The 12409-nt window shown below is 39.6% G+C and overlaps 1 protein-coding gene across 1 annotated transcript in view; it reads left to right on the top strand.

Moving 5' to 3' along the window:
* Positions 1–12409, top strand: part of Mcm9 (minichromosome maintenance 9 homologous recombination repair factor) — a 72280-nt gene that overhangs the window by 33864 nt on the left and 26007 nt on the right. Inside the window, 1 exon segment of the mRNA XM_028868378.2 lies at positions 11272–11446. Coding sequence (XP_028724211.1) covers positions 11272–11446 — 175 coding nt within the window.

The following is a 12409-nucleotide window of genomic DNA, read 5'->3' as shown; positions in this document are numbered from 1 at the left end:
ATGTAGTCCTGCCCGCTGCAAAGGTAAAACAGAAATGGCAGAGTAACTTTTAAAACGTGTATCATCGAGCCTGGCGATCCCGGCGCGCGCCTTTAATCCCAGCACTCGGGAGACAGGCGGATCTCTGTGAGTTCGAGGCCAGCCTGGTCTACAGAACAGAAGGTACACAGAGAAACCCTGTCTTGAACCCCCGCAAAAGTGTATTCATGGGTGTTGGGGGGGGGCAGCGTGTATGGAGGTCAGAGGACAGCTTTGTGTAGCAGGCTCTCCGCAGCCTGTGCTGGGTGCTGGGGTGGAGCTCCCGTCGCCGGGCTGGCCCTCCTAAGGCTGCTCTTGTTGCTCTTTTCTCGTTTTATTTACACAGTCATTGTGTTGCCTTTGAGGGTTATTTGTATCATGACCGCCATCTTGAAAAGCAAAACTCACGTGTGTGTTGCTTCTCTGTTTGCTGGCTTGTTTTTGTTGTTCGCAGTGCTAAGGACTGAATCCAGGTTCTCCCCATGATAAGCAAGTTATATCCCCGGCCAAGCTTGGTATCTCATTAGCTGAAAGGTCCCCTTTTCTTACAGTAACAGAGTGGCAACAGTTAGTGACCGTTGTAAACATTATTTCCCTGTAAAACTGTAGAATGTGCAGATTTGCTGGAGCTTTCCGATGCTTCTAACTGAAATCTCAGTGATTTTCATTTATTGCATACATACAGGGAGCATTTATTATGTTCCGTTTCAGTGTGAAGCGCTAACATAGTCAGACCATATAAAGGCCTTGGGGTCTAGTGTGATCAAAAAGTTATGACTGAAAGAGAAAGGTTTAGCTTCCACTATAACCAGTGGCGTTAAAATGAGCAAAAGAAATGTTCTTTACTCTTTGTAAAGAACGTTTAAATAGCATACATTTTGAGCAACCCAGTACCCTAGAATGGCTAAGAAGGCAAGGCATTACCATCCAGGATAGCAATTAAGGGCTGGTACTTAGGAACAACCAAGTAAACTGCTGTCATGGTTACCTCTCTGTCTTCACCGCAGCAGGTAAAATTCAAAATGTCCTTTATGTGTAGAAAAATAGAGGCATAAGATTTCCTAGGGAAAAAATCCCGAACAAACCGTAGGCTGGCCAGCACTGTGTTAATGACGTCACTAATGAATCCCTAAAGAACAAAATCTGAGTTTGGATGACCAAGGCAGGTGCTGGAGACGGGGCATGATCCAGCCAGGGCAAAACTGAGAGAATCTCCCCATGGAGGCCTTTCACGCGAACAGCCTATTTTGAAAAGACAGCTCTGAGAGGGGGCGGTGGGGGGGGATAAAACCACATCTCCTACCCTGCATCCTTACATGTTTTAGAACAGATGCCAAATTAGGAAGCCCGTCCTCTGCTTTTTCTTTGGGTTATCTCTTTCTGGAGAGGGGGGGTGGTGGTGGCTTGGAGGGTGTGTGTGTGTGTGTGTGTGTGTGTGTGTGTGTGTGTGTGTGTGTGTGTATAAACATACAGCATGACACATGTATGTGAGGACAGCCAGAGTGTGTTCTCTGCTGCCACCCTGGGTTCTGAGGTCAGTTTCAGGTGGTTGGGCTTGCATGGCCAGCCCTTTAAATTACATAAGGTTTCCATGTGTCACACACAGTGTGCCTTTTTCTCATTGTCTGCTCCATAGTATTAATACAAGTTCTACTGTTTGGTATTCATTGCTGTCCACCACTGTCAAAAATTTGTTAAAGATGCCTGCTATTTATCTGATACCTATTTGTAGTTGAACTACTGTAAAATACCCATTAGCTAGCAGCTATAAAAGAAAGCCTTCTGCTTTCCAAAGCAGCATCATAATGTGAATGCTGAAATTTGTTTTATTGTTATTAGTGCCTTAACCAGTGTATTAATGGAAATGTCTGAAAATTATTCTGTGTTTCTAATTTCTTACCCATTCCTTCCTCATCCTTTTTTAAATTGGGTCTTTCTAACCCCCTGAGTTCGGTCTTCCTTCATCATGCCTTCTTTATATTTTATTTCTTTGCCTCTCCCACTCATCACAGGTTTTCCTCTTTACCTGATACTGTTGGGTGGGCAGGGGTGGGGTGGGGGTGCTGGTGGGGGCATTGATGAATAGAGGATTCAGATCTTTAAACATCTCTAGGCTAGACCACTGCTTGTACAAAGTCACAGCTAAACAAAGCCGCTTTTTCTAGCTGGTTGCTATAGAGACAAATGACATTAAATGGAGTTACATTTGGCAGAGACTAAGTAAGTAGGCTTTGTAAGGCTGGGGGCCTCATATGCATAGCCTTTTAGAGGCAGAGACTAGAACGGCTGTGAAGGGGTCAGGTTTCACAAGTGAGCTAATGAGTTATTAGTTGGTAGATGTTGCCCGAGTACCCTTTGGTATGATTACACAGTATTTTTAAAAATACAGCTTAGTTGAGATGTACACATAACATACTCCCTCATAAGGTGTCTAACTTAATCGCTTTGAAAGGATATTCAGGACTGTGTAAGCATCACCGCAATTATGGAGTATTTTCATCATCTCAAGAAGGTACTTTGGGGCCTGCCATGAAAGTTTATACCTGTAATTCCAGCACTCAGAAGGCTGAGGCAGGAGGATGGCTAGTTCAAGTGCAGCCTGGTCTGCATAGCAAGATCTTGTCTCAAAAGACAAAAACAGCTAAGTGTGGTGGGGTATAGAGCTTTAATCCGGGCCCCAGAAGACCAGAAGACTGAGGCAGGCAGCGAGTGCAGTACCAACCAGATCTACAGAGTGTGCTGGGCGGCCAAGGCTTCAGAGTCAGCTCTGTCTTTAAAAAACTGTGTGTGTGTGTGTGTGTGTGTGTGTGTGTGTGTGTGTGTGTTTCTTTAACTATCACACCCAGTGTTGCACTTTATAGATTTTTCTATTCTGACCAGAATAGACATCTGACCAGAATCTGCATCTCTCAAATATGTCTTTGATATTTTCTTTCATGATGTAGCATTTATCCATACTTAAATCTGTTTGTGTTACCCAGTAACTTTTTATTTTATGGATGTAACTCATTTTATTCATTGTCAGTTAATAGACATTTGAGTTGCTTCCACTTTTGTCTAATATATATATATATATATATATATATATATATATATATATATATATATATATATATTGCTAGGAACATTTGTATGCAAAATTTTTGCATATGGCTGTTTTCATTTCTCTACATTTATACTTAGGGATGAACCTGGTCATGTATGGTAACTCCTGAGGAGCTACCAGATTGTTTCCAAAAATATCTTCACCGTTTTACATTCCTATTAGATACGAGTGTTCCAATCTCTCATTACATCGACACTTGCTGTAATGTGTTTTTGAGGGGTCTGCAGGGATGACTAAGCAGTTATGAGTACTGGTTGCTCTTCCAGAGGATCTGGGTTCAGTTCCCAGCATCCTCATGACAGTTCACAACCCTCCATAACTTCAGTCTCAGGGGAGCCAACAAAACCCTCCTCTGGCCCTGCATGGACATCAAGCACATATATGGTGCACATAATGCAAGTAGAACACTCATAAAATAATAAAAAAAGTAAATATGTTTTTGATTGTAGCCATGATGATATATATTGTAGCCATAAAGTATATTTCATTGGGATTTTGAATATTTCCCCAGTGTCTAAAGCTGTTGTCCTCAGTTATATGCTGGATATTTGTGTATCTTCTGAGGAGCTGTCTTCAGATCATTTTTGGTTGGTTCATTTGTTTTTTTTATTTTGGAGTTATGCTTTTCACATAATCTAAGTCAAGTCTCTTATCAAGACATGGATTTAATTATTTTCTGTGGTTTGATAATTTTGGTGGTGTCTTTCCCACAATAAAAGTGCTCCCCCTCCCCTTCTCTCTCTTCCTCTCTTCTCCTCTCTCTCTCTCTCTCTCTCTCTCTCTCTCTCTCTCTCTCTCTCTCTCTCTCTCTCTCTCGTGTGTGTGTGTGTGTGTGTGTGTGTGTGTGTGTGTGATCTATTTTATCTATTTCTATTTTTTTGGCTTATGTTTGTAATTTCTCAAAACTATTACCTATTCCAAGGTCATAAAGATTACAGTAGTGCTTTTTTTTTCCTACTGTGGTGTATTTTTAGCACTTTACAATTATGTCTTTGATTTCAGTTTGAATTATTTTTGTATACAGTGTAAAGCCTGGAATCCAAAATCTTATTTCTGCAGGGGGTGTCCAGTATCCAGGAGCATCTGTTGAATACATTTCCTAGTCAGTTGGCATAGAATTCTTTTTTTTTTCTTTTACATTTTTATTTCTGTGTCTGAGTGTCTGCCATGTGTGTGCACATGGAGGGCAGAAGAGGATTCCAGATCCTCTGCAACTGGAATTACATACAGACAGTTGTGAGGCGCCTGCTGTTGATGGTGGGAACCAAACTTAGACCCTCTGGAAAAGCAGCAAGCACTCTTAAATACAGAAGTATCTCTCCAGCCCCATCAGTTGAGAATTCTTACATAAAAAACGAATTCACTATAAATATATAGGCTTCTTTCTGGACCATTGTACTGCTGACCTGCTCCCACACTGCACTGATTCCTATAGCTTGCAGACAGTTTCGAAATAAGGAAATGGGAGTCTTTCAATTTGTTCTCTGTTTTTCAAGATTAGCTGTTTGGGTTCCTTAAGGATTTTAAGGACACTTGGTCAGTACTATGAAGCAGCCACCTTCAGTGTAGATAAAGACTGAATTCAACCTGTACATATTTTTGAGTACTTTCTAAAGTTTTACATCATGCGTGTATATTTGTGTGGCTTGTGGGGGATGGGGAGAACAGGTGTCCACAGAAGCCAGAGGTGTCAGGTTCGCGGGAACTGGAGCTACAGTTGGTTGTAAACCTCCTGATGTGGTTTCAGGGAGGTAAACTCGAGTCCTTCTGAAAAATCAGTATGTACTCTTAACTGCCAAGTCATCACTGCAGCCCCACTTGTGAGGAGTATTACCATTTTACCAATACTGCCTTCTAGTCAGCAAGGGTGGGTGGGATGTCTTCCTTTACCCATCACTTTAACTTTTCAGCAGTACCGTGTAGACTTCAGAGTCTTAACTTCTGTCCTGTCTGGTTGGATTTATTCCTGTAGTTTTAAGATATAATAAATGGAGAAATGGAGATAGTTTCTTAATTTGAATGATATAAGAAGAGCATCTACCCTTTCTCTTTTTTAATTAGTTTATTTTTTTCACATAATATATTTAGGTCATATTTTTTCATCTCTCCCAACTCCTCCCAGACCCTTCCTACCTCCCTACCCACATCTTTGCCAGCATGTGCTGTCCATTTATTTTATTGATCTTGGCCATTCTGATTGGTATAGGATGAAATCTCAAAGTAGCATTTTCCTGATGGTTAAGGATGAACATTTTTAAAAGTTTTTCTTAGTCATTTGTGTTTCATCTTTTGAGAAAACTATTTGGTTCTAGACCCAAATTTATATTGACTTGTTTGTTTTTTTGATGCGCAGGATTTTTTGGTTCTTTATATGGTCTGGATACCCACCCTCTATAATTGGTAGAGATTTTTTTTCACATTCTGTAGGCTGCTGCTTTGCTCAAATAATGGTGTCCTTTGCTCTACAGAGGCCTCTTCCTTTCATAAGACCCCCCATAGGAATTGTTGATATTAGTGCCTGTGCTATTGTTAAGAAAGTCATTTCTTGTGCCAGTGAATTCAAGCCTAATCCCCACTTTCTCTTCTGTTGGATTCAGGGTAACTGGTCTTATGAAGTCCTTGATCCATTTGAATTTTGATTTTGTGCAAGTGATAGATAGGGATCTATTTACATTCTTCTACATGAGGCTATCCAGTTTGACCAGCACCATTTGTTGAAGATACTGTCTTTTCTACAATGTATAGCTTTGACTTCTTTGTCAGAAATCAGGTGTAGAATTGGCTGAGTGTTCAATTAATACTATTCATCAATGTGTATTTTAATGCCAATACTATACTATTTTTAGTACAATAGCTCTGTAATACAGCAGGAAATCTGTATTATATTATTCATGATTATTTTAGATACCTTGTTTTTTTATGTTTTTCTGTGAACTTGAATATTGTGTTTTCAATTTCTGTGAAGAATGTGTTGGAGTCTTGATGAGGATTGCACTGAATCTGTAAGGAGATCTTTCCATCTCCTGATACATTCTTCAATTTCTTTTTTCCGTGTCTTAAAGTTTTTATCATACCAGCCTTTCCCTTGCTTATCACAAGTTATCACAAGGTTTGTTTTTCTTGATTTCTTCCTCAGTCTGTTTGCCATTCATATTTAAGAAAGCTGCTGTTTGGGGGCTGCTTTGCTGAAGGTGTTTGTCAGCTATAAAAGTTTCCTTGTGGAGTTTTTAGGATCATTCATATGTATAATCATATCACCTGTCCACAGGGTGCTTTGCCTTTTTCTTTTCCTATTTGAATCCCTTTGACCTTCTTCAGGGTCTCACTGCTCCAGTTACAACTTCAAGTACTAACGATATTGAATAAGTATGGAGAGAGTGGACATCCTTGTTTTGTTCCTGATTTTAATAGAAATGCTTTGAACTTCTCTGTTTAAGATGAAGTTGGCCATGGGCTTGCTGTGAATCATCTTTATTAGTTGAGGAATGTCCCTTGTATCCTTAGTTTCTCCAGGACTTTTATCATGAAGGGATACTGGGTTTTGTCAAAGGCCTTTTTGTGTCTAATGAGATCATCATGTGCTTTGTCTCTTTATGTGGTAGATTACATTTATTTATTTACTTATGTTATACCATCCCTGCACTATCTGGATGAAGCCAACTTACATCTATCCTTTCTGGTGAGATACATCCTTAAGAGCTGAGGTGTGAGCAGTAGTACTTTTTGGAACACATTTACCAGCTCGGAGCTTCCCTTTGAGTGTGTGTGTGTGTGTGTGTGTGTGTGTGTGTGTGTGTGTGTGTGTGAGGTGGTGTTGAGTTGGGAGAAGGAGGAAAGCATACAAGGGGAGGTTTGTCACACACTCGGAACAGCCACCCTCACAAAGTTTTAGGCACTTTTGCATAAATGTTTCTCGAGAACTTCTTTCTCGTTCCAGAGAGCGTAACTCTCGAGTTTGGAGAAATCGTTTCCATTAGTTATGCTTGTTTCACTGGGGAGCATGCCGGCCAGGCTCTTCACTCCCATTCCGGGAGTGAGGGCCCTGCCGTGACAGTTTTAATCCTGCTTGCATTACTGAGTTGTTTGTGCAGCTGTCATAAGTGGTTTACCAGGAGCCTCTGCTGCCGGTGACCCCCTTTCGTGTTTTCAAGGACTTTTCCTTACAGCGTCACTGGCTTTTTGTGTAGTAAATTTTCCCTCCGCTGTTACCTTAGGATGGAAACAACAGGAAAATGGGTGCCCTGTTATTGTTTGTTAACTCGTTGAAATTGCCAAACATTCCATTGAGCAACCTTATTTTTGTTTTGTGAAGGACAAAATTTTTCCAAGTATATGACTGCCTCTGACAGGTGACGTTTTATAAAAGACGACATAGCATGTAGGGACTAAAGATGCTGCTACTTGGGAAGTACCAAGGAGGAAGGAAATGTTCTTAGTAATCTGTTTCACAAAGAAAGCAGGATTGAAGTGTATGGTGAGAAATCCACAGAGTCTTTTTAAAGGGCAAAGCAATTTATTAAGGGAAAAACTCACTGGGCAGCACAGAATAGTCACAGGTTCCAGACTGCTGTTCTGGCCTTCCATATCCCAAACCGCTAAGGAGCGAGAGAACCAGCGTACATGCATCTCAGGTCTTAAGGGTTGCAGAGAGGCCACAACACAGGGACATGTACTTCAAGGTCATAGGCAGGTAGTGCAGTAATCTACTGCATCTCTAGGGGTAGTGCTTCAAGGTCATAGACAGAACAGCTATCTACTACAGAACTACCTCAAGGGAGTTAGAGAATATAATAACCATTATTATACCATTACATTAATCCTTGGCCAGCATGATATTTGAGCATACTATATGTTTAAACACGTGCTTTGATATTAGCTTGCTGAATTGATAAATACAAGCATCCTTAAAATACACACACACACACACACACACACACACACACACACACACGATGAGTTGGGATTCTCCCCTTGCTCATTGGTTGTTTTCTGCCTTCCTGTTCTTGCACTAAATTCTCAAAGTGTAAAAGTAACGCCATCCTGAATATAAGCATTTGGCATGCTAAATACTTAATATTTATACTATGTTTTCAGCATTAAAAACACCCCATTCCCCTTTGCCTCTCAAAATAGAAACTGTTTTCTTTGTGTATCTGGAATTCAACAAATTAAGAAATGTTGTTAAAAAAAATAAGTATGCATCTTAGGTTTTAACTGTTTGCCACAAATTTCAAGGAACACCAAAGGAGCCCTTCTGTACTAAGAGTCACAGGATTGGAAAGGACTTTGGGTTACTTCTGCATTGCATAAAATACCTTTGTATGCTTTCTTTGACAAATACCAATTCCTACTCTAAATGATAAGAATGGGGACTCTAGTGGGATTATAACCTTATTTGTGAATGCTGTAAATTTCTAGTCCTTGAAAGTTATTGCAAACTATTTAGGATAATAAAGAAATGCAGGTTAGTAGTTAGTCACCTATAACATGCAAACTTGTAGTCATGTTGGATATGTTTTCAAGGCCAAACAGATATGTTTTACATAGATAGATAGGCTTCAAACACTTCAGAGATCTACAGAATATGGCATTTAAAATGATTTAATAACAAAGTTTTTCATGACAGTGAGACACGTCTGCTCCTGGCAACACCAATTTACTTCAGAGATGATGATAGCCATCAAAGAAACTCCATATGGATTTTGCTTTCAATGTAGCAAAACTAGCCACTTTAGGAATGCTAAAGGTTTTCATACCACCCCTCAAGACACCCCTCATTTCTAGCTTTCTCTCTCTAAATCCCTCTCAAAACACCATCTCCCCTCCCCCCACCTGATCCTCCTGTTTCTGTCCCTACCCCACACCCAGTCTACCCATAAAATCTATTCTGTTTCCCCTTCCAGAGAGATCCATGTGTCCTCTCCTAGTCCCTTCCTCTAGAGCTAACCTCCCTGTCTATGGATTGTAGTTTGGTTATCATTATTTAATGGCTGATATCCACATATAAGCAAATGCATACCATATTTATCTTTCTGAGTCTGTGTTACTTCACTCAGGGTGATATTTTTTTCTAGTTTTATCCATTTGCCTGCAAATTTCATGATGTCATTTCTTTTAATGTTTGAATAATACTCTATTGTGTAAATGTACCACATTTTCTTTATCCATTCTTCTGTTGAGGGGCACCTACATTGTTTTCAATGTCCTTATAGGTGCCCTAACTAAGCAGTCTGATCTTTTAGGAGTACCCAATAGTATCTCATGCTCTTATAGAGTGGATGCAAAAATAGCAAACAGTTGTTAACACTGATGAAAATGAAAAGCATGTTTCCAGTCACAATATTGAGGAGGTAACAGCTCCTCCTGTGTATGGTTGGATTCTGACTCACCCTTTATGGACTCACTAGTCAATAAAGCAAAGTGGTTAAAAATGACCTGGGAGTCAGCTACACTTGATTTGAATCCTATATCACTCTGGCTACTAGATTGCAGGCAAGTTTCCTAGTACATATCAGCCTCAGTTTATTTTTCTGTAAAAGAGGATAACAACAGAAAACAGTGAGTCTAAGTATGTAAATGGAATGAATACATGGAAAGTTAACTAAAAGGAATATGACACATGATGAATACTTACAATGGCTACTGCTGATAAAAATGAATACATTTCTGGACAGACTGACCAAGGTGGGGAAAAAATAAAAAGAGAAGTCCTAAGTTGCAAGTATCAAGAAATAAGGAGAGGACATAATTGTATACCTTACAATGAACTAAGAAAAAAAAAAAGAAAAAGGAACTTACAATAGAAAAATGAAACTCTATTATCAGCTTTATACTATTTATAAAATTTTTTGGTGTTTATTACACAAAGCAATTCTGTATTAATCTAATATTCAAACGAAATAAAAAAAAAAAAAAAAAAAAAAAAAAATTTATATCAATTAACTAATATGTCACACGAAGTATAAAATTAATTCAAAACTGTTAGATATAAATATAAGATACATTATAACACTATAAAAATAAAAGGAGAAGACACAAGAAATGAGAAGTTTCTTTTTTTCTGTTTTCCAGTTCAACATGTAGGGAGAAAAGTCACTTACTTTATCTGATGAGTGTAAGGATGAGTAAACTGAAAAATAACCCTTTCTGATCCATCAAAGAAATGAGGACACGGGACAAAACACTGGGTAGAACTGGAGGCAGTCAAGGGGATGCTGAGAATCACACTTGCCTGGCTGAACCTCTGTCAAACAAATACCCAAAGAAACAAAACCGAAAAACCATCAAAGGAATACAAAGTCCTCAACCATAACTGAAGCTTGCTGGAAGCATAAAGTGACAAGTTGGAGTTAAAAGTCATCACAGGTCTTAGCCACAGGGGACACCACACTTCCGTAAGTTTTACCTCTAGAAGATATAATCTCACAGTGAAGACAGAAGCCGCTTTCTGCTTCCAGCAGCAGAGGAAAGGACTATTTAAAATATGCAAGATTTGCTGTTCTTAACAAGGCCTGTCCTCAGGAGAAATGATTTTACCACAGCTCACTCTACCTGGGAGGGGATCTCTGGTTTCAGCTTCCTTCAGCCATCCCATAGCACACAAGGTGGGAAAAGAGAAAAAGAAAAAGAAAACCCCAAGCTGAGAAGCACTTGTAAAATACACAGACAAGGTACACAGCTCAGTAAAGGGCTTCGGGATGCTCCAGCCATGCTCCAACTCAACACCACAAGACAAAAGGCCATTCCTTTTCTATTTACCTTTCAACAACAAACTCCGTCCGAAGTGTGACACAAGGCAGAACCATAATCTGAAGGGACAGAACAATTACCAGATTCAGATTCCTGTTTGGCAGAGATGTTGAAATGATCAGACAGGACTTAAAACAATTACATGATTACCATTTAATACAACTGAACAAACAAATGGAAGATTTTAGAGACTTAGTTGCCACAAAATACTAGCTAAGACATTGGATATTTACAGAACATAAGCACTTCTGAGGTCTTCTAGCACCTAGACACCTGGCTTAGCATCCTGGTGCTGTCCATTTTGAGTACAAATGAGAGCCTTGACTGTTTTTTCCGTTTCATTGATATGAGATACACTTTTGAAAATAAAAGTTAATGTAACTTCCTTGTTTTCTCAGGTCTGACAGTAACAGCTGTAAAAGACTCAGGAGAATGGAATTTGGAGGCTGGGGCCTTGGTGCTCGCAGATGCTGGTCTTTGCTGTATTGACGAATTTAACAGCCTCAAAGAGCATGACAGAACCAGTATCCATGAAGCAATGGAGCAACAAACCATAAGTGTCGCTAAGGCTGGGTAAGCATTTCTGTTCTTTAAAGTCTATGGAAGAAGAGAGATTATTCAGTATAAATTCAAGGAAAATGGGAAGCTTGTTGGTACATTAAAGGGGTTATCAATTATCACTCTCCAAGTACAAGGTTTTTCTTACTAGACTATAGAAGTGAATAAAATATAAAAGTAGACTTTCTTAGTATACTTTTTTCTATGTTAGAGACACAATGACCAGTGCAGCATTTAACTGAGGGCTTGCTTATAATTTCAGAGGGCTAGCCTGTTATACAGGGAAGCATGGTGCAAGGCAAACAGGCAGGCATGGCGCTGGAGCAGTAGCTAAGAGCTTACATCCTGATCCTCAGGCAGCAGGCAGAGAGAGAGAGCAAGACTGACTGGACCTGGAGTGGGCTTTTGAAACCTCAAAGCCCTCCCCTAGTGACACACCTCCCCTATCAAAGCCACATCTCCTACTCCTTCCTAAACAGTCTACCACCTGGCTTATGGGGCTGTCCTCATTCAAACCACCACATGGACTGACTTAGCTCAGTAGGAGCTATTTATAGCTCTCTTTCAACACAGAACTCAACTTATTCTTTCCATAAAAATGGTGTATGTTCTCAGGGCATATTAATTATTAGGGATTTTGAAAGATTCTTGGAGTGTAATAGAGATAAATGTAGTGAAGTATCTTCAAAGATGATACCTGAAAACCATAAAGCTTTAGAAGACCAGGGAGGCACACTTTGCTTCACCTATCAGAAGGTAATGCTGTTATGATGTATCTTCCCAAACCATTTTTTAGGCTCCATGCTGCTCCAGTTAGAATTCTAACTAGAAGTTTCTTTTTATAAGTTGATAAGCTGATTTTAAATTTTACAAAGAAAGACATAGAAACTATACATCAAAACAATTTGGAAAGGATAAATGTGGAAAAGTATATGATCCAGCTCTCCCTTTCTTGGGTATATACTTAGAAGAATCCTA

Source organism: Peromyscus leucopus, chromosome 8a, assembly GCF_004664715.2.
Source record: "Peromyscus leucopus breed LL Stock chromosome 8a, UCI_PerLeu_2.1, whole genome shotgun sequence".
Taxonomy (NCBI): domain Eukaryota; kingdom Metazoa; phylum Chordata; class Mammalia; order Rodentia; family Cricetidae; genus Peromyscus; species Peromyscus leucopus.
Note: the sequence above shows the minus strand (reverse complement) of the source record. Positions and strands in the feature narration are given on the sequence as shown.